Below are 27,109 nucleotides of genomic sequence, written 5' to 3' on the forward strand. Positions count from 1 at the left end.
TTACTTTCCTATATGCTTCCTCAGTGGTTTACTTTCTTTGTGCATTAACACAGAGAAACCCTATGCAATGGTCTATTGTTTGGATTGTCCTCTACTCCCAGGAGTTCTAAGACAAGAAATAATTATTCATTCATTGATTACTTCATTTAATAAGTATACATTTACTGTCTATGGAGGACCTACTGTAAAAGGCACAGTAGTCACGTAGGATAGTACAAAATACGCAGAAATGCTTATACAGCATGGAGGGTGAGTGTGCTTGATAGGAAGAAAAGTGAAAAGTGGGTGAAGGTGGGTGGGGGGTATGGAAAAATTTCCTTAGGTGATACTGGAAAGTTTATTGAGACCAGGGTCAAAAGATATGTGAGCAGGTGGAATGTGAGCACTGAACTTTACCTCAAAAGGGAGGGTAGGGTTAATTTTGAGGTCTTTTGGGGCAAGTGAGAGAGGGAGGTTATGCCTTAGAACAGGAACATCTGATGTAGTATAGCATTGCTGCCTACAGCATGCAAGCAAGAGAAGTAGGACAAAAGGAGACATAACAAGACTTTGAGCAACAATTATGTCTCTGATTGAGCACATTATTTTTTGAGTAATTACTGAAAATGGATCAGAGCATTAACCTGAAGTTTCTCTCTTAGGTTTGAGGTCTACCATAGAGCCCCTGTAATGCCGGTATTCACTCTATATTTCAAGCCTTCTTGACAGTTTTTACGCTCTAAGATAGAAGTTTCATCCATTACTGACTGTGTATGGCCCCCTTCCTTTTCTCATTTCCCTTGACCTCTTTGTATAAGACACAAAGACACCCTATCTGCAGACCTTCAGGGACCTTCCCATATCCTTAGGGAAAGAAATGAGTAAAAGGAATCAGGAAATTGTGCTGAAAGTTCTTTATTAGGCAGAAGCCATACCCTTGAGGGTAGACATTATTTCCCCAAGTTCAGAAAATAGAATCTAGGGAAATATGGTCTTCCGATGGTCACCAAGAAATAGGCCAGGATCTCAATGGTACTTGTGGGCCAAGGCAGTAGCCACACCGGCCACCACCTTCTGATAGGCAGACTGAAGCTCCGGGGTGAATTCCTTGCCAAAGTGGCGAGCCAGCACAACCACCAGCACATTGCCTAGGAGCTGTGTGGGAGAGATAAAAAGCAAGAGCATGGTTAGTAGAGGGACTCAGCTTAGAGTATTTAAGTCTCATCCCAAACTGTGTCCCTAGGGTATAAGCAGAAAGGTAGCTGAAGTGTAGGTGTTACTACTGATGTGAATCCATCCATATCAGCCTGAATTTATATTTAGAAAGGTTTCTCTCTTTCTGCCTTAATCCAGAACGTGTTTTCATTTTTATTCTTTAGGACCATTTCAAGAAGCAATACAACATTTTATCCTCCTTCCTTCAAAAGGAAGAGATAAGAGGAAAATATTAGATAACATTTTTTAAGTGGATAAAAAAAGAAAGTCTTTTTTAAAAATTAGACACTCAGGGCTTCCCTGGTGGCACAGTGGTTAAGAGTCCGCCTGCCGATGCAGGGGACACGGGTTCGTGCCTCGGTCCGGGAAGATCCCACATGCCGCGGGGCAGCTAGGCCTGTGAGCCATGGCCGCTGAGCCTGCGTGTCTGGAGCCTGTGCTCTGCAACGGGAGAGGCCACAACAGTGAGAGGCCCGCATATCGCAAAAAAAAAAAAAAAAAATTAGACAATCAAAATAAAGTGTGATTAAAAAAGGAGAAGGCATTGCAAGAGGACAAACAGAGGAGAACAAGAATGAATAAGAGGAGGTGATGGTTGTGAGCAAACAGGGTAAAATAAACTAAAATAAACAAAATGGTCCCAAGGAGTCCATAGTGCCATAACCAGAATACCTCTCTTCCATTCTAAACTGCATCCTGCCATTGAGCCCTCTCCCCATGACACGAGCTTGACCACAAAAATAAGAAGGAGAACATTGATGGTCCCATAGACTCACCCTGAAGTTCTCAGGATCCACGTGCAGCTTGTCACAGTGCAGCTCACTCAGCGCAGCAAACGTACCCTTGAGGTCATCGAGATGCTTCAGGCCCTCACCAAAGGAGGCTAGCACCTTTTGGCCATGTTTCTTCACGTTAGGGTTTTTCATAACAGCATCAGCAGTGGACAGGTCCCCAAAGGACTCAAAGAACCTCTGAGTCCAGGGGTAGACAACCAGCAGCCTAAGGGGTGAAAACAGCAAAAGGACAGAGGGAGTCAGCACCTGTCAGAATCTCAGGGGCTTTTTCTGTCCCCACGTGCCCAGCTGCCATTCACTCTCCTTAAGCGTGCCTTGTAAGCTGGATACCTACCTGCCCAGGGCCTCACCACCAACTTCCTCCACGTTCACCTTGCCCCATAGGGCAGTGACGGCAGACTTCTCCTCACCAGTCAGATGCACCATGGTGTCTGTTCGTGTAGTTGCTAGTGAACACGGTTGTGTCAGAAGCAAGTGTAAGCAGCCGCTAGCCCTGCTCTTCCTTTTAAGCCCCACCCAGCTTCCTGCCCTCCCTGCTTCTGAGAGCAGATTGGCCCAGGGCACAACACAAGTTCATTGGTTTGGGGGAATGTGAGATGCACTCTTGTTCCTCAGTTCCCTTCATCTGTGATTGTCTGGTCCAGTGTGTCGGGACTCAGAAACCCTGCTCTCCCTGTCCTTACCTCCCAGCTTCATTTCCTTCATCAGTGGCTTCTACAAATATACTGCCAGTCTCATTTATGCATAAATGTTTTAGTCAACATTGTGGAATGTATCTTACAGTTTAACCCATCCAACTCTTTCAATTCATACATAAGAAAACTGAAACCTAGAAAGCAAAAATTTTATGAAGTTGACTCTATATGGAGCTTCACTTTGTCTCTAGATATGTTTCTAAGTGGTTGGAGTGGATAAATATTTTGCCATAGATTTAACTTTCTTTCTCCTTTGTATAATACTTTGGGTCACAAAATTCTTTCCTTTCCCATCCCTTCATTGAAATAAATGTCCATTAAGTGAAAGAAAAGTAATAAATATTGTCTCTCTACCACCTACTGAAATAGGTTTGGGGAGCATGCATTATAATGGAACAATTTAATGAGAAATAAAGAAAAAGATGTGATACCTATTGCATAAGTACTTAAATATATGATGTGAATAAAGAGAGAATGCAAAGGAATTGCAAACAAGATTTATCTTATTCAGCCCGTTAAAGTCTAACAGGGTTTCTGGGAAAACGCCAAGTGCAGAAATTTCCACAGCTGGGTCCTCAAGAAAAAAGTGGAGTTGGACCCAGGAATGAAGATTCAAAGCGAATTTCACTCTTTTCTCAATTGAAAATAATACTACAATGGTATACAAATATATACCCACCAGCATAGCTGGAAAGAAGGAAGGAAGGAAGGAAAGAAGGAAGGAAGGAGGGAGGGAGGAAGGAGGGAGGGAGGGAGGCACAAAGGAAGGAGGGAAGAACGGAGGGAATGGAAGGAGTAAGAGAAGGGAAAATAATGGAATGAGAGGGAAGGAGGAGGGAAAAGAATATAAAGAAGAGGAGAGATGGACAATTCCAAAATTTCACAAGGCTGTAGATAAAGAAAAGTTTTTATACTTTGCTAACGATAGTGTAAAACAGTATAATTGCTTTTGAGAATATTTGGTGGTGTCTACTGAAGCAGAATATATGCAGCACCTATGACCTGGCAATTATACTTTTAGATATACAGAGATGCTTGCTTGTGTGCATCCAAAGGCATGTATAGGAATGCTTGTAACATCAATATGCCTCAGAATCTCAATTCAGTAGCAACTTAATTGTTCCTCATTTAGTGGAATAGATAAATTATACTATGGTAAAAGAATGAAATATTATACAACAATGAAAAGAATCTGTATCACATGCTGTAATACAGATTAATTGTACAACATAATGTTGATTAAAAATTACCAGGGATAATAATTCAAATTATATGATTTATATATAGAAAGATGGACAGTGTGACTGTAATTCAGATGACCAGGGGGGAATGTTATAAGATAGGAAGTTGCTATGAACGATCTTTACACTATGTTACAGTTTCTTTTTCTTTAACCTGAAAGTCAAATAAAACTTGAAAAATTCAAGGACTGGAGCGGCACGATTTGATTTGTATTATTTTGGCTTCAGTGGACATGGGGGTAAAATAAATGAGAGACAAATAGGATGATGTTGTATTAGGGAGGGAAGTAAAAACATCTCTATTTTCAGGCTTGAGCAATTGATGATGGGATAGTCATTAAGAAGGGGAACACAAAAAGAAGCGTCAGTTAGCAGGAGTAAATTAGGAAAAGATCAAGAGTTCAGTCTTGGACATACTGTATTTGTTGTACTTTTGAGCAATCCAAAATGGGATATTAAGCAAATAGTTAGATATCTAGTTCTGAAGCTCAGAAATAATGCAATCAGCTCAAGAATATACAATGAAACAGGGTACAGGGCTTCCCTGCTGGCGCAGTGGTTCAGAGTCCGCCTGCCAATGCCAATGTTCGTGCCCTGGTCCGGGAAGATCCCACATGCCGCGGAGCGGCTGGGTCCGTGAGCCATGGCCGCTGAACCTGCGCATCCGGAGCCTGTGCTCCGCAACAGGAGAGGCCACAACAGTGAGAGGCCCACGTACCGCAAAAAAAAAAAGCAGGGCACAGAGGAACAGATCATAATGCATTATATAAACCACTACCACTACCTTTTCAAAAATGACAGACAATGCACTTTACAAATATCTCCTTGAAACATTGGAATGTATTTGTGGGGTAGGGATAATTATCCCATTTACAAACAAGGAAATTAATTCTGAAAAATGTTAACTAAATGTTTCAAGCCAATGGGGCAATAATTTGACATTGTCTGTTAATCCAAAAGCCGTGGCTTTTCACTTTATGCCAGGGACTTCAGTACAGAAATTTGAAGTGATTTTTACACAGGTGGCTATGCCCATTGCCAGCTCTAAGTAAGAGACATCTAGGTTTTTTTTTCTTCTGTCAATAGATTTCCTCTTTGCATTCACTAGACAGGGAACCTGGCTATCCTCCATGACTTCTCCACTCTCTATTTCGCTATGCTTCAAGTCCTGCAGCATCTTTGCCACAGTGCTCCTTTATTTGATTTTTTTCTTAGTACCACTGCTTCTGTCAAGTTTAGTCTTTTACCTATCACTTCATTATACTCACAGCAAATTCCTACGCCCAGATTCAGGGTAGATTCTGCCTTGTCAAGTCTATGCCCACACATGGATCAATTTCCCTAAAATACCCTATTGATTATGTCACTCTGGTGTGCAAGAAACTTCACTGGTAATTTTGTTTGCAACAATAGCTTCTTTTCCTTCTTTTTCTGGTCTCTCTAGCAGATTCTCTAATTTTATAAAACCCCACTGCTTTTAATGGGCCAGTTTCTCCTCTGTCAATTAGACCTCGCATGCTGATTCTTGAATTTGTCATTTTCCCTCATAAATGGCCTTTATCTCTACCAGTAGAATTATAAATGTGTTTCAGGTCAAGAGCTACCAGGTGATGACAGATTCAAACCAAAGCTTCCAGTTCATATGCTTTAAGGATGTTGCCTTCATTAGTACCATTGAAGATGCTAGGAAAAAGTTGAGAGCAGAGTCCTTAACTGGGTCTCTAAAAAGTATCATCTTCACTGCATTATAGCTGCTAAAAATATGTTTCTTATATTAAATAGAACTGAGCTATAGTCCAAAAAGAACTCTATTCTGAGTTTATACAAATAACAGCCTATACAGGTCCCCTACTTTGTGTCCTAACAACTCACTATCAATAATCATTTTGCATCTCTCAAGAGTAATTCCATTTCCTTCCTTTTTCTAAAGACCTTGTCCAACTCAAGAGTCTAGTTTCCCTTCATAGGAGTAATTACCCTTTGAAGCCACTCTAATCCTGTAGAATCTTATAAGGGTCCCTTCTCTATCATCCCCAAACTCTCAATCTCCAATATTCTCATTACAATAGGAGTGCTTTCTTTTAGCTGAATCAACTTATAAAAGATAAAGACAGAGAGAAAATACAAGGATATTCCTTACAGAGCATGACTTTTATTTTATTTGTATTATATAGGAGTTAAGTCTGGAGGCAGGGCTCTCTCCCTCCACCTTCAGGAGATGGACTGTTGGGACCCAGGGCCCTCAGGTAGGCACCAACATAGATGGCCAGGCAACTACTGGTACTTGTTGGCCAGAGCATTAGCCACAGCTTCTGTCAGCTTCTGCCAGGGAACCTGGGTCTTTTGGGTAAATTCCTCGCTGAAGTGGGTTGCAAGACAATCAATATCATGTTGCTTAGAAGCTGGGAATAAAAAGAAGATAGTGCATAGTGAACAGAAGGTCTCAAGCTGCCCCTACAGCAAATAGATATAACATCCATTTCCTTCTTGATAAAAGGTTGAGCAACTTTCATTGTCATGCTCCCACAAAAGTGCATCATTATACGCTTGACATTGGCTTCAGTGACTCCCAGTCCTGAACCCCCAATGTGTTCTATCTTTCTCTCATTTTCCCTGCCAACTTCTGACCCCAGAACATTGCTATGGATTGCTTCTTTCCTTTTTTAAAAGTAGGATTATAGTGCTGGGGCTTGATACGCGTAGTCTAAGTCTTCAGATATTGCATACATTCAAATTGTTTGGACACCCATTTGACAAAGAATCCAGTGCTTCGTATACAAGAGCATTTCATCATTGCTGGAGTTGAGAGGAGGAGGGGCAAACCATGAAAAAGTCGCTCTTACTTTGCCCGGCTTACTCCTGGTTCAAAGCTAAAGAACCATGCAGAAATGTGTTCATCGATTTTTATAGAAAATTTCAGTTATCAAAGGCAAGGTGTTCTTCTCCCTGGCTCAATTTGTATTCTCCAGGCCAAACTATTTAGCTCACTTTTGTCCAGTGCTCTTCACGACATTTATTTTTAAGAAATATCAGATGGCCAGTGGCCTCCACTGGTCATAGCATAATTAATTACTCTACTTGGTCTTACCTTTGACCTTAGGAACAACCTAACTACCAAAATCAAGCTTTTTCCTGAAATATTACCTCCAAAAAATACCTCTATACGGTAAGACTTAAGAACCTGTGTTCCCTACTGTAACCACAGAACAGATACCTGGATGAAAGAACAAAGCACAAGCATGCCCAGAACTCACCCTGAAGTTCTCAGAATCCACATGCAGCTTGTCAAAGTGCAGCTCACTTAGATGTGCAAAGGTGCCCTTGAGGTCGTCCATGTGTTTAATGGCATTTCCAAAGGAGGTCAGCACCTTCCTGCCACAGGCCTTGACCTTAGGGTTGCCCATTATCGCAGACTCAGAGTATAAGTTAGCAAAACTGTAAAAGAACCTCTGGGTCCATGGGTAGACAACCAGGAACCTATGGGATGGTCATAGTCACAGAGCAGATGGGAAGTCAGAGTATGTAAGAAACCTGACCAATCCATCTTTCTGGAAAAATCTCTGCCTTTCTGCCCCCTGTCCTACCTGTGTCCAGTGCTTACCTTCCCAAGCTCTCACCTCCAGCCACCTCTACATTCATCTTGGCCCACAGGCTAGCAACAACATCTTTCTCCTCAGCAGTAAAACGCACCATGGTGTCTGGGAGCTTACTGGTGATCACTAATGGACCAGAAGCAAGTCTGTGCTGCTGCTTCTCTGCATGGCCTTTTATTCCTCATCTCTTGTCCCCAGGCCCTTACTTCTCCCAATAAAATGAGACTATTTTTCAAAGGTGGGTTGTCACCACCAGGGATGGGCCTTGGGCAAGGGAGGGTCAGCTAGATGGACATTTGTGTCTCTGATAATGTTGTGTGGCTCTATCAGGGGGATTCTGCTGTCCTCTCTCCTACCATCTACCATGCAATTCATATCTCAAGCTCCCTGCCACCATCCCTGAATTGACCATAAGGCATAAACAGAATTAGGAAGAGTAACAATTAGAACTCTGTTCAGCATTGTATCAGGTGTTTACAAGACATTGTTCTGCTCTTCAGCCAGGGTATAGAAGAAGTCACAGCTCTTCTTGGTTACCAGTGCTTCTAAAGCTTATATGGGGCTCATAATTTTATAGTTCTTGTAACCAAGAAAAAAGACCTCAATCCAGAATCTGTTTAGAAATAAGATAGGTAAGAACTGGGTAATTTAGAGAAAAATTGAGCACCACCCCATTGTTGTTGAGTTCTACCAATAATACATGCACTTGCCTGAATAATTTTTTTCACTCTGATTATATGGACAAGTGTCTCTGGCCAATACATATATCTATGCATTTGTATCAGAGAATACACAACTGGCTGTTGGGGAAATAGGTGTTCCTGTGTTCAGTGAAGAGAGTATTAGAATTCTCTTTGGCAATGGCTATAGAATAATTGAGTTGTCTTTTGTGTGCTGAATCCACACTCTCTGGCTGTGTGTAATGTTTCTTCATATCTAATCAGGCAGAGGCAATCTTCACTGACAGTACTCCACACACCACTGCCACTGTGATCTAAGGTACTTTGGTCTCACGCATCCAAATAAGCACTTACAGGACTAGAAAAGGCACACTTGTAGTGGGAGAGGGAATGGTTCATTTTGTTTCTTTATTTCAGAATTTGTTTTCCTACATTTTGACCTCCAGAAAGCTGGTTTGTTTGTTTCTCCCTGAGATCAATCTTATAAATATATATACATATAATAATAATAAAAAAATAATCTCCATGTGTATTTACAGAGGTACTCTAAAATTTAAAGACTTCAACTCGATATATTCAGTATATTATAGATGAATTTCTACTACTAGAAAATAAATCCTTTCTGTCTATTTGATATAGCAAGAGGCTTTTATCTATTCAGCTTGGAAAAGACTTAAATGTAAAATGTGGATAAGAATTGCTAAGTTTCTGGAAGCTGGTTTACCATGACAGACATGATTATCTGTGAGCTCTCCATCCCAAGCTATGTTAATGTGAGCACTTTGGTACAGAGATATGAAGAAAAGAGTTTGAATTAATGCTAAAAGAATTTGCTTCAAGATAAGAGGTCAATGAAATAAAATAAAGAAGAGGGACCTATGACTACAGCTAGGAATCCCAGTCACACTCAGGTGTGGGTTTGGCCTGCTGGGGTGGATCCAGGTACTTGCTGTTTGGTGGTCCTGACCCCCATCTTCAGCAGAGTATGTGCACCCTGCAAGCCCCCAGACTCAGGGGCATCTGCAACTCTGAGTGTCGTGGAATAACCACCCATCTTTCCAGGAAACCAGGCAACAGTTCTGGAAGTTACCTCTAACTCCTGTTTTTCTCCCACACTTTTTAGATAATCACTCTCTCTGAGCAGTTTATAATGATCTCTCTTCATAAATGCTGTAGCCAATCTGCACACATTTCTCTCCTGATAACAGCAATCAATTTAACATTCCTAGGCAGCTTTCATCACTTTAACCAGACAGTTCTTTAGTAAATCCCACAACCAGTTCTTTGGAGTTGACTTTAAAAACAGTTATCCCTTGCTCTGATGTCCAACCCCTCACATCCCTAGTCTATCCTCACAAGGTCTGTGACAAACCAGACACCAAAAACAATGGGAACTATGAACCTGCAGACTGCAAAAAGGAGACCCAAAACACAGTAAAATAAGCAAAATGAGAAGATAGAAAAACACACAGCAGATGACGGAGCAAGATAAAAACCCACCAGACCTAACAAATGAAGAGGAAATAGGCAGTCTACCTGAAAAAGAATTCAGAATAATGATAGGAAAGATGATCCAAACTCTTGGAAATAGAAGAGACCAAATGCAAGAAACATTTAACAAGGACCTGGAAGAACTAAAGATGAAACAAGCAATGATGAACAACACAATAAATGAAATTAAAAATACTCTAGATGGGATCAATAGCAGAATAACTGAGGCAGAAGAACGGATAAGTGACCTGGAAGATAAAGTAGTGGAAATAACGATTGCAGAGCAGAATAAAGAAAAAAGAATGAAAAGAACTTAGGACAGTCTCAGAGACCTCTGGGACAACATTAAATGCACCAACATTCGAATTATAGGGGCTCCAGAAGAAGAAGAGAAAAAGAAAAGGACTGAGAAAATATTTGAAGAGATTATAGTTGAAAACTTCCCTAATATGTGAAAGGAAATAGTTAATCAAGTCCAGGAAGCACAGAGAGTCCCATACAGGATAAATCCAAGGAGAAATACGCCAAAACACATATTAATCAAACTGTCAAAAATTAAATACAAAGAAAACATATTAAAAGCAGCAAGGCAAAAACAACAAATAACACCCAAGGGAATCCCCATAAGGTTAACAGCTGATCTTTCAGCAGAAACTCTGAAAGCCAGAAGGGACTGGCAGGACATATTTAAAGTGATGAAGGAGAAAAACCTACAACCAAGATTACTCTACCCAGCAAGGATCTCATTCAGATTTGATGGAGAAATTAAAAACTTTACAGACAAGCAAAAGCTGAGAGAGTTCAGCACCATCAAACCAGCTTTACAACAAATGCTAAAGGAACTTCCCTAGGCAAGAAACATAAGAGAAGGAAAAGACCTACAATAATGAACCAAAAACAATTAAGAAAATGGGAATAGGAACATACATATCGATAATTACTTTAAATGTAAATGGATTAAATGCTCCCACCAAAAGACACAGATTGGCTGAATGGATACAAAAACAAGACCCATATATATGCGGTCTACAAGAGACCCACTTCAGACCTAGAGACACATACAGACTGAAAGTAAGGGGATGGAAAAAGATATTCCATGCAAATGGAAACCAAAAGACAAAGAAGTACACTACATATGATCAAGGGGTTGATCCAAGAAGAAGATATAACAATTTTTAATATTTATGCACCCAACATAGGAGCACCTCAATACATAAGGCAAATGCTAACAGCCATAAAAGGGGAAATCTACAGTAACACATTCATAGTAGGGGACTTTAACACCCCACTTTCACCAATGGACAGATCATCCAAAATTAAAATAAATAAGGAAACACAAGCTTTAAATAATACATTAAACAAGATGGACTTAATTAATACTTATAGGACACTCCATCCAAAAACAACAGAATACACATTTTTCTCAAGTGCTCATGGAATATTCTCCAGGATAGATCATATCTTGGGTCACAAATCAAGCCTTGGTTAATTTAAGAAAATTGAAATTGTATCAAGTATCTTTTCCGACCACAATGTTATGAGACTAGATATCAACTATAGGAAAAGATCTGTAAAAAATACAAACACATGGTGGCTAAACAATACACTACTTAATAACCAAGGGATCACTGAAGAAATCAAAGAGGAAATCAAAAAATACCTAGAAACAAATGACAATGGAGACACGACGACCCAAAAGCTATGGGATGCAGCAAAAGCAGTTCTAAGAGGGAAGTTTATAGCAATGCAATCCTACCTTAAGAAACAGGAAACATCTCGAATAAACAACCTAACCTTGCACCTAAAGCAATTAGAGAAAGAAGAACAAAAAAACCCCAAAGTTAGCAGAAGGAAAGAAATCATAAAGATCAGATCAGAAATAAATGAAAAAGAAATGAAGGAAATGATAGCAAAGATCAATAAAACTAAAAGCTGGTTCTTTGAGAAGATAAACAAAATTGATAAACCATTAGCCAGACTCATCGAGAAAAAAAGGGAGAAGACTCAAATCTATAGAATTAGAAATGAAAACGGAGAAGTAACAACTGACACTGCAGAAATACAAAAGATCATGAGAGATTACTACAAGCAACTCTATGCCAATAAAATGTACAACCTGGAAGAAATGGACAAATTCTTAGAAATGCACAACCTGCCAAGACTGAATCAGGAAGAAATAGAAAATATGAACAGACCAATCACAAGCACTGAAATTGAAACTGTGATTAAAAATCTTCCAACAAACAAAAGCCCAGGACCAGATGGCTTCACAGGCGAATTCTATCAAACATTTAGAGAAGAGCTAACACCTATCCTTCTCAAACTCTTCCAAAATATAGCAGAGGGAGGAACATTCCCAAACTCATTCTACGAGGCCACCATCACCTTGATACCAAAACCAGGCAAGGATGTCACAAAGAAAGAAAACTACAGACCAATATCACTGATGAACATAGATGCAAAAATCCTCAACAAAATACTAGCAAACAGAATCCAACAGCACATTTAAAGGATCATCCACCATGATCAAGTAGGGTTTATTCCAGGAATGCAAGGATGCTTCAATATATGCAAATCAATCAACGTGATACACTATATTAAAAAACTGAAGGAGAAAAACCATATGATCATATCAATTGATGCAGAGAAAGCTTTTGACAAAATTCAACACCAATTTATGATAAAAACCCTCCAGAAAGTAGGCATAGAGGGAACTTTCTTCAACCTAATAAAGGTAATATATGACAAACCCACAGCCAACATCGTCCTCAAATGTGAAAAACTGAAAGCATTTTCCACTAAGATCAGGAACAAGACAAGGTTGCCCACGCTCACCTCTCTTATTCAACATAGTTTTGGAAGTTTTAACCACAGCAATCAGAGAAGAAAAGGAAATAAAAGGAATACAAATTGGAAAAGAAGAAGTAAAGCTGTCACTGTTTGCAGATGACATGATACTCTACATAGAGAATCCTAAAGATGCTACCAGAAAACTACTGGAGCTAATCAATGAATTTGGTAAAGTAGCAGGATACAAAATTAATGCACAGAAATCTCTGGCATTCCTATATACTAATGACGAAAAATCTGAAAGTGAAATCAAGAAAACACTCCCATTTACCATTGCAACAAAAAGAATAAAACATCTAGGAATAAACCTACCTATGGAGACAAAAGACCTGTATGCAGAAAATTATAAGACACTGATGAAAGAAATTAAAGACAATACAAATAGATGGAGAGATATACCATGTTCTTGGATTGGAAGAATCAACATTGTGAAAATGACTATACTACCCAAAGCAATCTACAGATGCAATGCAATCCCTATCAAACTACCAATGGAATTTTTCACAGAACCTAGAACAAAAAATTTCACAATTTGTATGGAAACACAAAAGACCCCGAATAGCAAAAGCAATCTTGAGAACAAAAAACGGAGCTGGAGCAATCAGGCTCCCTGACTTCAGACTATACTACAAAGGTACAGTAATCAAGACAGTATGGTACTGGCACAAAAACAGAAATATAGATCAATGGAACAGGATAGAAAGCCCAGAGATAAACACACGCACATATGTTCAGCTTATCTTTGATAAAGGAGGCAGGAAAGTACAGTGGAGAAAGGACAGCCTCTTCAACAAGTGGTGCTGGGAAAACTGGACAGCTACATATAAATGTATGAGATTAGATCACTCCCTAACACCATACACAAAAATAAGCTCAAAATGGATTAAAGACCTAAATGTAAGGCGAGAAACTATCAAACTCTTAGAGGAAAACATAGGCAGAACACTCTATGACATAAATCACAGCAAGATCCTTTTTGACCCACCTCCTAGAGAAATGGAAATGAAAACAAAAATAAACAAATGGGACCTAATGAAACTTCAAAGCTTTTTGCACAGCAAAGGAAACCATAAACAAGACAAAAAGACAACCCTCATAATGGGAGAAAATATTTGCATATGAAGCAACTGACAAAGGATTAATCTCCAAAATTTATAAGCAGCTCATGCAGCTCAATAACAAAAAAACAAACAACCCAATCCAAAAATGGGCAGAAGACCTAAATAGACATTTCTCCAAAGAAGATATGCAGACTGTCAACAAACACATGAAGGAATGTTCAACATCATTAATCATTAGAGAAATGCAAATCAAAACTACAATGAGATATCATCTCACACCAGTCAGAATGGCCATCATCAAAAAATCTAGAAACAATAAATGCTGGAGAGGGTGTGGAGAAAAGGGAACCCTCTTGCAGTGCTGGTGGGAATGTGAATTGGTACAGCCACTATGGAGAACAGTATGAAGGTTCCTTTAAAAACTACAAATAGAACTACCATATGACCCAGCAATCCCACTACTGGGCATATACCCTGAGAAAACCATGATTCAAAAAGAGTCATATATCAAAATGTTCATTGCAGCTCTATTTACAATAGCCCGGAGATGGAAACAACCTAAGTGTCCATAACTGGATGAATGGATAAAGAAGATGTGGCATATATATACAATGGAATATTACTCAGCCATAAAAAGAAACGAAATTCAGCTATTTGTAATGAGGTGGATAGACCTTGAGTCTGTCATACAGAGTGAAGTAAGTCTGAAAGAGAAAGACAAATACCATATCCTAACACATATATATGGAAGTTAAGAAAAAAAATGTCATGAAGAACCTAGGGGTAAGACAGGAATAAAGACACAGACCTACTAGAGAATGGACTTGAGGATATGGGGAGGGGGAAGGGTAAGCTGTGACAAAGTGAGAGAGAGGCATGGACATATGTACACTATCAAATGTAAAATAGCTAGTGGGAAGCAGCCGCATAGCACAGGGAGATCAGCTCGGTGCTTTTTGACCTCCTGGAGGGGTGGGATAGGGAGGGTGGGAGGGAGGGAGATGCAAGAGGGAAGAGATATGGGAACATATGTATATGTGTAACTGATTCACTTTGTTATGAAGCAGAAACTAACACACCATTGTAAAGCAATTATACTCCAATAAAGATGTAAAAAAATATAAAAATAAAATTTAAAAAAAGAGTAAATGATGGAGAAGATACAATATTAATTTTTGATCACTGAACAGAATGTACTTTATTAAAGAGAAGCCGGGCTCTCAAGGCCAAACTCCAGTCCCCACGTGTAGAAGGAAGGCATTGGGGACAAAAATGGTGAACTGAAAGGAGAATTCAGTGGTACTTGTGGGCCAGAGCAGTGGCAACACCAGCCACCAGCTTCTGCCAAGCAGCCTGCAACTCAGGGGTGAATTCTCTGCCAAAGTGCGAAGCCAGAATAATCACCAACACATTGCCCAGGAGCTGTTAGGTGAGAGACAAAATGACAATTAGATATGTTGAGTAGAACTTTCCTAAAAGATTGCAGAAAATAATGGCTTAATACCTACACCCACTCCTAACTCCACATCGTAAACTGCTCCATGGTTTGTATCTGTGCAATAAACTCTGATAAGCTAGTTCTTAAATTTTATTTAAATTCTATGAGCCCTCCATTCAACATTCTGTCTACCTATATCCCCTCACTCTCTCCCATTTCACCATTTTTATTTGCCTCTCTCCCTCCCTCTCACATTTACCAATTGTCTAATCTTTGTCATCATAGGATTTCAGGGCTACATAGGTTCTTAGAGTGAGTTTAGTAAAGTCTCCAACCAATGCAGGAATAAGCTTCCACTTAGTCCCAATATTGATGGGTAATTTAATATATTTAGAGAATTGATTGATATTTCTTTGAGATAATCTGCCTAAAAATTATTCTCCCAAATATCTTCCTAAACTTCAATCATCAGGAGCCACATAAAATAAGACATTTCTCTTTCCTTGAGACAGGTTTTCATCTACCAAAACCCAGATTCCATTCCTCCTTGAACAAGTCTGTTATTCTCTGATATTCTCTAGGGTAAACAAATCCAGTTCTAACAAAAGTTCCCGAAAACTTTTAAGCAAACTCAGGCTTAAAAGGGCTAGTAGCCCTTTAGTGTCACTAGTCCTGAACCGAGGTGCTCTTGGTATGTCCACTGGAATTCTGCCCTCTTAACACCAACTTTGATCTATGATTTCTGAGATCTTTGCTAGTCTTTGCAACCAAAGACTCAACTTCCATTATTATTCCAAAGTAAAAAGCATAAAAAGAACACATGACCATTTCCTGAACTCACCCTGAAGTTCTCAGGATCCACGTGCAGCTTGTCACAGTGCAGCTCACTCAGCTTAGCAAAGGCGCCCTTGAGGTTGTCCATGTTCTTAACAGCATCTCCAAAGGATGTCAACACCTTCTTGCCATGGGCCTTGACCTTGGGGTTTCCCATTATGGCAGAGGGAGAGGACAGGTTGCCAAAGTTGTCAAAGAACCTCTGGGTCCAGGGGTAGACAACCAGGAGCCTATGAGATGAGACCATAACAGATGAAAAATCAGTGACTCGAAAAGTTTGAAGAATTTCCTGGTCAATTTACCAGGCTCATATTCACCATCCTCCCCCATGAAGTCCAGTTGCTACCTGCCCAGAGCCTCGCCTCCAGCCTCTTCCACATTCACTCTGCCCCACAGGCCAGTGATAGCAGCCTTCTCCTCAGCAGTAAAATGCACCATGATGTCAGGTCTTGAAGCTTACTGGTGATCACAGAAGTGTCAGAAGCAAGTCTGTGCTGCTGCTGGAAGGTGTGGCCTTTTATTCTTTACTGCTGAACTTCTGGCCCTTTGTTCCCCCTAATCCTTTAAAGTCATTGGTCAAGGCTGAGCTGTGTCCCTCAGGGGTGGAGTCAGGTCAGGAAATGGTCAGCAAGGAAGATGTATATTGAGTCTGTGATAATGTGTTGGTTCCTGAAACATCCTTCTTTTGTTGGCTCCTCCTCCATCCTCAAAACAATTTTTCATTCATTCTCTCTTTTCACCCTCTTCTCTCCCCATGTCATCCCCCATGATGACATCCATCTCTCCCATTCTCCTTATCCCAGAAAGACCCATAGAATGCAGCTAAGCCCAAGATAGAGTTCCAGTCAAACCAGGTTTAATATTTGGGTTAAGGATGGTGAGATGGTGACAGGGACAAAAACACAGTCAAGAAAAAAAAATACAATTGTTGACACAGAACCTCAGCCAGTTCTAGCTCTCTTGAGGAGTGGATTATAGCCAAGCTCTGGATTTTAGTTTTCTAAGGGAGACAAAACACATACATGGTTACTTTAGGAAGCTGAATGGAAATGCAAGGGATCTACAATAGAACTAAGACCTCAATCCCAAAGTAACATAACCAAAGATTATTTCATAGAGAGAACAGGTAGAATAAGCTTACATCCTGTGCTTCCAGGGAACTCTCTCTCTGTCCATTTCTCTATGACAGCAAGGGAAACTGTCTACTCTGGAGACATTGCCCTGAGTGCTCTTCTTGATTTTCTGTACTTATTTATACCAGCGTGGCTGCTAAGGAGTCTGAAATTATTTAAAACCAGGACTTGTGATCAAACTGAGGAGTAGATGAATTGTTATGATAGGCTAGCAGTTGGAGTATGTTTAATGTTTGTGGAAGCCATCAGTTCAGGAGACTTCAAGTTTCTCTAGTGTCCTTATTTTTTGTTTTCTTTTGTATTTTGATGTCCCTGTTGGCTCTGGGTTTCCCTAAGAACACATCATCATGAAATAGATTATGTACCTTGCAACTTTTCCAGCTGCAATCCTCTGTTATTATACTGGAGTCCTGTTGATATAGTGGTAAGGAATGGTGGAGGAGAAGCCATCTATAATTGTATAATTAAAAATCAGCCTTCAGTGGACCAGTTTACCTGGGCTGTGACTTTCACAAGTGTTTCTTAGCTTATTCCCCCCTTAAGAAAGATAGGAAAGAATCCCTGGGCTAGACTATCATTAACTTTCGAAAAGTTAATGACTATTTTTTTTTTTTTTTTTTTTGCCTAGTCACGTTATCTTCAGTACTTTGCATACTCAATACTGAAGCTATAGCATAGCATGTTTCTTGAATAAAAAATCTGCATCTATCAAACAGTATAAATTTGAGGTTTGGTAACTATGCAGGCCTTAAATGGAAGCAGTATGGTTAGATCCCACCCATTAACAAGATCATCTACCATGAGGAATTATGAGAAACTAGGATCCTTTGACCTAGCGAGGGCAGTTAATGATCACTCCTCTCCCAAACCCCTTTCAGCCTTTGCTAATTCTAGCCCCAGAAGGGTTCCTTCTGAAACCAAAATTTGACAACCCCTATCTTACTGAGTCTGAGGCATCTCTGAGGGAAAGGAAAACCTCTTAGATTACTAGACCAACAAGCTACTGTAGCCCTTCTCTCTACTCCAGCCCCATTTAGGCATTAATGTCACCAGTTATTTCCTGCACCTGTTTTGTTTTTGTTTGTTTGTTTGTTTTTCTTTCCCTTCCCTTTCCCCTTCCCCTTCTTCTTCTTCCTCCTTCTCCTTCTTCTTCTTCTTCTTCTTCTGTGTATTCATTTGTTTTCTGGGGGTTGGGGGGCATTTATTTTATTTTGGTTTGTTTTTAATTAACAGAGGTAGACAGATCCAGTGTTTTTCTCCTTCTGGGGACTTGGGCTGGTGATAGCTGGGTGGGGTCAGAAACTGTGAGCTTAGATAGGAGCTCAGGACTACACAGAGCTGTGGCAAAGAAGAGGACTAGCTAAAGAAGTGAAAGACAAAGTGCTTTTCTTACTGGCTTCAAAGACTCTGTTCTTGGCTTTTATACAAGTAGACAAGTGAAAGACATTTTGGGTTAGTGTTTGGGGGTCTTGCATGGTTAACTGTTTAGAAATGCCTGATAAATATGCTCTGTGTAAAATATATTTGTGTGCGTGTGTGTGTGTGTGTACAAATATGTGAGTATTATAAAAATATGAAGGCAACAGTGACTAGATAATATGCAAGACCTCAAAGGATAGGGGAACAAATCTCACACTAATTTCAATTGCTATTAAAAATAAATTTAGTGATAAAAAAGAGAGACTCAAAGTCACCTGAAAGAAACAGAATGACTCCCAGGCCAGAAGCTCTGAACTATGATTATAGTTAGATTATAATCTATGGAATGTTCTGATGTATAAAGAGAAGTGTATTAATCATTAGAGAGTTGGCCAACAAGGAAAGTATAGGAAAAGGAATGTTGCTCTGTTGGCTCAGAATCTAGAGATGTTTTGAACCTCACATAACAGTTATGTCCAAGCCAAACTTATTATCCTTCCCATGAAGATGGATGAATAAGCTATGTCTGAGCCTAGTGGCAAGATGCTTACTTAGCATGATTGTATCCAGCTGCTTGCTTTGGAACAGTTTGTTTCCTCTACTTTTTCTTGATTGATACAAGGAAAGAATGTATTGCTCACAAAGACATGAGTATTCAAGTTATAAATCTCAATGTAAATGGATAAATAAGTACACAGGTTTCTATTTTTAGGTTTGTGTGCCTTTCATTTTAACAAGAATAAGACTTCAAGAGTCAATCTCAGCCTACAGGACAAATGGGCCACATCCTAGAACTAAGTAATTTGATCAAGGTCCTGGTTGCTGAGGTCTAAATACATCTAGTTGGCATTACCTCTTTTGGCATTACTACACTGTATATCTTGGTATGTGTGTAGCGGTGGGTGTATGTGTATATGTCTTTGTAGTGATAGATGTATGTGTTTGCTCTTCAGTTGTTCATTCAATACTGCAAAAGTTCTGAGTATACAGAAGCAAAACAAAACAAAACATTTTCATGGAGTTGATAGTAAGCGAAGTGAAACAATAAGTAAATAAACAAATAAAATATATGGTATATGCCAAATGATGTTAAGTGCTATGGAGGAAAAGAACACTGGAATGAAGGATAGAGTTTAATGGGGACAAGGGTGGAAGGGTATTACTACTTTAAAATGTATGGTAGGGATTTCTTCACTATAAGGGGACACTTGAGAAGACACCGACAGATTATAAATAGCCACTGCATATGGATTAAATGTTTAAGACATAGGGAATTACAAATATAAGTATCTTAAAGTGGGAGGATGCTTAGAATTTTCAGGGATTGAAAATAAGGCCCATGTAGGAGCAGACTGAGAGGGAGAGTAGAAGTGCTGGCTGTGGAGGTGCTAATCTATAAAATTTGTGACAATAATAATACCTGTATCATAGAGTTGTAAGAAAAAGCATATATATATTTATAAACATATATGTATACATATTATATCTGCACATATGTGTTATATATACACACATATACACCTATATTTACAGATACACATATAAACATGCACATATATACACACACATATATGTGTGTATGTGCCAACAAACGTTGGCAATTGTTGTTATTGTAGGAAATTGTTATGGTAGGAAATTTGGCTTTATTATGATCGATGCAGGAAACTATCAGAGACCTTTGGACAAAGAGGTTACCATACATGATTTACACTTTTACAAGTGTGCTTTGGCTGCAGTATTGGGAAGACACTGTCCGGTGGCAGTTGTAGAAGGAGACAGATCAATTAGGAGTCCGCAGTAAGAGTTCAGGTAGAGATTATAACGCCTTACACCAGGGTGGTAGCAATGCAGGTGGTAGCAAGGGGTCAGACTGTAAATAAATGTTTAAAGTAACACCAAATGGATTTTCTAACAGGATGTGGAATTTGGGAGGTGCTTTGGTGTGTGTGTGCACACGTGGATGCCCATGCTCTTGTACATGTTTATTTCTGAATATGAGTATATGTCAGTGTGAGGATTTGGAAGCTGAACAAGGAGAGTCTTTATGTTGAGTTTTGTCAGTTCCTTTGTTCAGCACACTAACCGCCTCAGAATTCTTGCTTTAAAATGAAGATGGTGGAAGGGTAAGTAGGAAAATCAGAAAATATCTCACACGTCAGAACTTTACCCAAAGTGACGTGAAGACTGTGAGCATCTCCTGGGTGCTGAGCAGAGGCTTATAAGGTAAGACATTTTCCCATGACAGTAGTAGCACCAAGACTGGCCTGAGATATTTCCTTAAGTTGAGGGTTCCCAAGTGGCGTCCCTAGTCATGACCAGCATGTGAGCGTGGGACCTCTAAGAGCACAGAGCCTTTGTCAGCAGATGTCTGGGGGTACCCTAAAATGCTGAACAATGTTTTCCTTTTCCTCTGTTTCATGCCTCTGTTTTTCATCCTCATATCTCAGTCCTTACCTACAGGACACTGCAAAGTAGGTGTGCAGTATCTGGAATCTTAAAAAGGTGAGACCTGGAAAAATTATTTAGTCATCCAGCCCTGCCGCATCTTTATATACACGAGGAAACTATATATAAAGGCTCTGTCCTGAGTTATATGGTGCATAAGAAAGGGTCAGGGATCTCACTAGCAAAGGTCTTATGCTTCTAATTACTCTGATCACATTTGATTAATGACTATATTTTGTGAATTAAAAATCCATACACCTGTAGTTATAAGGGTTTTTTTTTTCCTGCTTCTTGGTGTGAGAGACTACCTGCAAGATGATTATTAGATGAACAACAACTGATCATTCTATGGCATTTATGGGATGGCCAGAAATACAGTTTTAAATCCAAAGGGAATATATTCCAGGACATGTCACATTCTGCCTCTGTATCCCTCTCTCTTCATTATGCTGGCTGGAGTTCTCCTTTCTTGTCATCTGTCCTGTAAGCCTCCTGCTGGGGACCCAGATAGCAGTCATCACGCAGGGCTGAGAACATCTGGCCAGACACCCTAAGCCTCAGCATGACTCAGCGTGACTCAGCATGGCTGTGTTGGGGCCAGATCCCAGCCTATAAGGCTATGCAGACCAAGAAGATAGGGAGCAGGACATTGACTCAGAACGGGGCCCGGGCATAAATGTCTATGCTTAGAGTATGGGAAGGCAGCAGCGGAGGCTTAGACAAAAATGAAATATGAATTAAGGGGAAATTGGAGCTTATTTAATTGGAGATAAGGTGGCTGAAGGGGATAGAGGGGCCTGGGCTTGTAGGCAAGACAGTCATCTAGTAAATGTTTTTGAAGTAGTTGCTATGTGCTAGACACTAATTTCAGTGCTTGAATCATAAATAAGAATAAGACATGTATCTTGCCTTCCAGGAGTCCTAGTCAAAAACAATAGTTAATTATATACAATATTACAATATTTTCCATACTTAATAGAGATATATGTGGGAGAGGAAACTTATGACTCTCTTAAGTCTGGGATATTTTTAGGGAGTAAATAATATACCAAAAGATCTTACAGGATTAAAGAAATGTAAGCTGGGTCTTGAGAGATGAATGGATTTTTCATAATGGAGAATACCTGTTCTCCAATGCTCTTTAGGCAAGGTGTATAGGACTAGCTAGAATGCAGTGAGACAAAGTGATTTAGCCTTAGAGAGGAGCCCCCCTGGTGCATGGTCACAGAAAGAGACTTCATCACTCACCACAATAAACTCTCCCTTCCTCCTCTCTTCTACATCAGATGTTTCGTAAATCTATTGAGGTCAGGAAAATCACAGAAAGGAATAGGGCGTCAGGGTCTTCAATGAATACAAGCCCGTTCCTGATCAAATAGGGCTGACAATGCTTTAGCCAAATGTTGCCATGAGGAATTGAGAGAGGCTCCGTGACCCCAACACCACCTACTTCTTATGTAACCTTGGGCAAGTTTCTTAATGTCTCCATGTCTTTGAAATATAGGACGGTAACATGACTTAGCTCATAGTATAAATCATGACAATTAATTTAGTTTATTATGTAAAGAGATAGAGATACAATATATGCTCACTAAGTATTATCTGTTGTTATATCATTATAATAAGTATTTACATATAACTATTAGAGTCACATCTTATGTCCAAAGGATGATTGGAAATACAGATATTTTGAATCATTTCTTTTTTATTTTTTTCTTTTTTAAATAAAAATCATACATGTGTAAAGTGTATAACATGACGATTTGAAATACATATACATAGCAAAGTGATTACGATAGCCAAGTTAATTATCTGTCTTCTATTCTCCTTGCAGAGGAGAAAGACAGCATGAAACCCAAACTGATCTTGGAGAAGTTAACTTATAAATCAGGGTCCTGCACTGGTAACATTTGTGAGGACTCTCATTGTCAAGCTCTGCAAAGGGAGGTGCAGGGAACTTGCAGAACTTCTTCTCATTTTTTATATTCTTAACTCATCACCACAGCACTGCCTATGGCATGGTTTAATGTCCTCAGTGCTTGGCACTAACTAAGATGTCACACAGACCTAAATAAATAGATACGCATATGTTTTAGGTGCAGTGAGTTTCTAAGCCAGTGCAGGGTAAAGAGAGAAGCAGGCAGCTAGGTCTGAAGAATAACTAAAGAATATAATACACTCTCTTCCTTAACCAAACTTGTGGCTTGGCCAAGGGTCAAGAGGTCATTTGGGCCACTATAGACCTCCAGTGTTCTCGGGGACCTATACATAACCTACAATCCAACAATCTCTGTAGTCCAAGCTAGAGCCTCTTTTTATTCTGAACTTGTTTCCAATTTTTTTCTTTAATTCATTCTCTTTCAGACTTTCTTACGGAGACACACCCATGTTGAGGACGTATGGTCTGCAATTATGACTTGAACCCTAATCTCTAATATCCAAGGTATAAAAGTGGGGAATAGGGGCAGTTTAATCTGCTTCTATTTCTTGGGTCCACAGTAGATGTCCGTGTTGGTGTTTTGTTGTAGGAAGAGCACAGTCTTTAGCAGCAGCAGAACTGGGCCTACATCTTAACCTCACTACTTACTAGCTCTATGAGCTTGGACAGGTTATTTCATCTCTTTGACCCTCAAGTCCCCCACACTTAAAAAGAGACAGTGTAATGTAGACAGTAGGAGAGCCTGGACCACCTGGGTTTAGATTGCAAATTGGCTACTTATTCAAGAAATTGTCTTACATTTTCTGCACCTTGGTTTCCTCATCAGTTGAGAAACATTAATGGACTTCTGAATATTGGTATGAGGATAAACTAATTCATATAATGAACTTAAATTATATCTTAGTATATACTAAATACTCGAGAAACATCACTTATCATTAGCATGAATTACAGCATGTTTCATGATATATACTTCACAGAACTACCATATTAAATGAGACTATTTAAATACCCTAGAATGGTACCTGACATATAGAAAGATTTCAGTAAGTATTAATTCCCATCCTCTTTTAACTTTTCTCTAGTCTAAATCTCCTCTGTTTTTTCAAATATTTTTCTTGTGGTCTCTAGTTCCTTAATCATCTTGTTTCCTGTTCAACTTCTGTTCAGATTCTTAGTGGATCTCTTATGCTTCAGAATCTAGGGTTGTACGTGCTCTTTATGAAGTGAGGTTTTCTTAAAGTGCAAACTTGCTGTCATCTGACTTCATCTGCACCTGTGGCTTCAAGTGTTTCAGCCTTAAAGCTAAGCTCTGGACTTTGACCACAGTACCTGGGAAGATAGCCCTTCTGAGGGAGGGGAAGGCTCCTCTCACACGACATCTCAGGCCATTGTTAAATGATATATTGGGCTTTGAGAGTCTCTACATATTTAAGAGTGATTGGTGTTATTTTCTAGAACTTACCTGCTGCTTTGAGATGTCTGGTCCCTAGGGAACCCATAGCTCTGGCCTGAATTGCTGTTACTGGTCCAGAGAGTGTGCATCTCTTTTGATCCTCCATAGCCCCATAAGATAGATATAATTATTACTCTTATTTTACAGATGTCAGCACTAAGTTCTTTGCCCCTAGTTGAGGGGATGGGGAGTCTCACGTGGTGGTAAAATGTAAATTGCTGCTATGCTGTGCCTCCCTCCCCTTTCCTGTGCTCGCTTCTGTACTCAGTCTATCTGCCCTGAGACTCATGGCTCCACCCGGAGCCGCCAACCTGCCCTAACCACCTATCTGAGCCCACAGACCTGTAGCCTTTCTGGACTCTGATAGCTGGCAGCTAGTCTTGGCCCTGCCCTCTCTGTGATCTCTGATAGACACATCTTGCACCCCAGCTCCCAGGGTCCCCATGGGGACCTCGGGTTTGCTGAGTCAAGGTTCGCTGAAGTTCAAGCCCTAAGAAACTCCTGCTCCCAAAGTTATAGTCAGGGACCTCTCCATGCCTGCCTCCTTCAACCACAGCCCCAGGCCCTGCTTTCCTAGGCCTATCCATCTAATGTTCCTCAACAGTGCAGCAAAGGGCTTGTGAGCAGTAGATCCAGTTTCTGACTTTGGGTCCAAGAACTAGCATTGTCTCTTACATGTCTGACCTTAGGCAAATTCTTTGATTCCTCTGAGCTTAGTCTTGTCATCTAAAAACAGGAATAATAATTGTATCCATCTTATGGAGTTAGTATGAGGTTGGAAAGAAATATGACACACTGTCTGTGAAGCAGTAGCTTGTTTAATTAGACTTTAGAAAAGTTCTCAAAATATAGTAGTAGATTTTATCATCCATTAATCTTGTCCAGCTTCTCCCACACTCTCCTATTCACTCTCTCTCTCCTTATTCCCCCATATTCCTCTTCATCCTCTCTTACTTATAGTGATGTTGGATATTTAGAATGGGATTTGGGGATAAGCCATTAACAAGTGAAGTATTTCTTGAAGGAGCCATACTCATCCAATGGATCATCTCAGCAGGGTTCAGGGGGAGGAGGGAGGGTCAAGGTCAACAGCAGGAGCCAAGGAAGGAACCCTGGGCAACTGGATTCGGAAAACTGAGAGTAAGAAGCTGAGGACCAGTCTCTGGGTGCTGGGAGGGTCTCCTCATGGGAAACTCCTTCAACTAAGAGGGGCACAGACTGGGAAGAACAGTTTCTGGATGGAGGTGAGGATATTCTGATAGGACAGTTTGAATAGAAGGGCTCTGGAGGTTTGGAGCAGGGGGCTCCCTGTCACATGAAGGAAACCAGCTCCATGTGGGCACTGGGTCTCCTTCCTATGCATGTCCTATGGGGTTCCTGATTTTCAGCCAGGCTTCACAAAGCCCTAAATTCCCATCTGCTGGAGCCCTGAATGGGGAGAGAATGTTTTGGTTTTCACTTCACTTGGAACTCTTTCTAGCTCTTTTTCCCAATTTGCCTCAAGACATCCCCTTGATAGTTTGATTCATCCAATCAAGAAGTGTGGGGAGGACTTCCCTGGTGGTGCAGTGGTTAAGAATCCTCCTGCCAATGCAGGGGACACAGGTTCCAGCCCTGGTCCGGAAAGATCCCACATGCCGCGGAGCAACTAAGCCCATGTGCCACAACTACTAAGCCTGTGCTCTGCAGCCCATGAGCCACAACTACCGAAGCCAGCGCGCCTAGAGCCCATGCTCCACAACAAGAGAAGTCACCGCAATGAGAAGCCCGCGCACCGCAACAAAGAGTAACCCCAGCTCTCAGCAACTAAAGAAAACCTACGTGCAGCAGCAAAGACCCAATGCAGCCAAGAATTAAATAATTGAATAAATAAATAAATTTGTGAAAAAAAAAGTGTGGGGAGAGCCTTTTCTCATGTGCATCCATCATCGTGTATATGATGAGGAAACAGAGAATAAAATGTAATGGCATAAGCCTTCACAGAGCTATATGAGTCTAGGCATTCATCAAAAACTACCTTCTGCTTAGGGTATGAATCCCCTCTGAAACACCCCTGTTTCATACTATCATGAGTGAAGCACTTTCTAACATGAGGAGGCACTCATGGCTTTTCCACTGAGCCCATGTTTTTGTTAGACAAAATAATATTTACAAAGTTCTTATGCAAATGAAAATCCTTTAATCCTTTGTCACATAGTATAACTCAAATCCCTGTTTCAGAAGATAACCTTTCCATATTGGAGTATTCATACATTTGTTAAACCCACATTGCATGCTTTGAAACATGTGCTGGTGACATAACAGTGAACCAGAGAGTCATGTCCTTGACTTCACAAAGCCAACTACTTAAACAAAGACAATAATCATAATCACTACCCTTCCTCTACTTGGTATACTCTTCCCTGACCTCAGAGAAATAAGTTAAATGATATAAGTTATGCAAAATCATTACAATCTTTGCAATGTCTGGCACATTAGTAAGCCTTCAATAAATGTCAGTTATTTTATTATTACTGTTATAAATGAACTGATGTAAAGTGCAGAATAAAATAGTGGTCTGCTGTAGCACGTTGGACACAATAAAAATAGCAAAGGTCTCTAAGAGTACTTAGCATATATAAGCCACTACGTTGCATATATTAACTCTCTCAATGTCAGAACAATCTTATGAGGATGTTAAAACCCCATTTTACAGGTGAGAGAACTGAGTCATTTAGATACAAAGAGCTGCTGAGTTCAGCCACTCAGGCCGTCTGGCTCCACAGTCTGTTCTCTTAACCACTGCTCTCGACTGCCTAAGACTTCCCTGCAGTAAAGGGTTGAATCTCTGAAATGAGTTAGTGGTG

At 40.1% G+C, this 27,109-nt stretch overlaps 3 protein-coding genes across 3 annotated transcripts; all 3 read right to left on the reverse strand.

Annotated features, from left to right (window-relative positions):
• Nucleotides 1-878: 878 nt before the first annotated feature.
• Nucleotides 879-2,480, reverse strand: LOC101335834 (hemoglobin subunit beta-like). Its single transcript, XM_019948400.3, has 3 exons — nucleotides 2,323-2,480; nucleotides 1,971-2,193; nucleotides 879-1,134 (listed from the first exon to the last, which is right to left on the reverse strand). The coding sequence occupies exons 1-3, from the start codon at nucleotides 2,412-2,414 to the stop codon at nucleotides 1,006-1,008; spliced, it is 444 nt and encodes a 147-aa protein (XP_019803959.2). The 5' UTR covers nucleotides 2,415-2,480; the 3' UTR covers nucleotides 879-1,005.
• A 3,718-nt stretch (nucleotides 2,481-6,198) lies between these two features.
• LOC101336124 (hemoglobin subunit epsilon-4-like) lies at nucleotides 6,199-7,617 on the reverse strand. The gene is given in 4 exon segments (XM_004330600.3): nucleotides 6,199-6,302; nucleotides 6,305-6,326; nucleotides 7,179-7,401; nucleotides 7,526-7,617. Coding segments are annotated over 4 exon segments (441 nt in total).
• Nucleotides 7,618-14,767: 7,150 nt separating this feature from the next.
• LOC101315568 (hemoglobin subunit epsilon-1) lies at nucleotides 14,768-16,829 on the reverse strand. The gene is made up of 3 exons (XM_004329381.4): nucleotides 16,218-16,829; nucleotides 15,879-16,101; nucleotides 14,768-15,021 (listed from the first exon to the last, which is right to left on the reverse strand). The coding sequence occupies exons 1-3, from the start codon at nucleotides 16,307-16,309 to the stop codon at nucleotides 14,893-14,895; spliced, it is 444 nt and encodes a 147-aa protein (XP_004329429.1). The 5' UTR covers nucleotides 16,310-16,829; the 3' UTR covers nucleotides 14,768-14,892.
• Nucleotides 16,830-27,109: the final 10,280 nt, after the last annotated feature.

Source organism: Tursiops truncatus, chromosome 8 (assembly GCF_011762595.2).
Source record: "Tursiops truncatus isolate mTurTru1 chromosome 8, mTurTru1.mat.Y, whole genome shotgun sequence".
In the NCBI taxonomy this organism is placed as follows: Eukaryota; Metazoa; Chordata; class Mammalia; order Artiodactyla; family Delphinidae; genus Tursiops; species Tursiops truncatus.

Coding starts and splice junctions, on each gene's coding strand:
- LOC101335834 (XM_019948400.3), bottom strand. CDS start 2,414: ATGGTGCATCTGACTGGTGAGGAGAAGTCTGCCGTCACTGCCCTATGG. Junction 2,194..2,322: donor GGTGGTGAGGCCCTGGGCAG/GTAGGTATCCAG, acceptor TTCACCCCTTAG/GCTGCTGGTTGTCTACCCCT. Junction 1,135..1,970: donor TGGATCCTGAGAACTTCAGG/GTGAGTCTATGG, acceptor TCTCCCACACAG/CTCCTAGGCAATGTGCTGGT.
- LOC101315568 (XM_004329381.4), bottom strand. CDS start 16,309: ATGGTGCATTTTACTGCTGAGGAGAAGGCTGCTATCACTGGCCTGTGG. Junction 16,102..16,217: donor GGAGGCGAGGCTCTGGGCAG/GTAGCAACTGGA, acceptor CTCATCTCATAG/GCTCCTGGTTGTCTACCCCT. Junction 15,022..15,878: donor TGGATCCTGAGAACTTCAGG/GTGAGTTCAGGA, acceptor CTCACCTAACAG/CTCCTGGGCAATGTGTTGGT.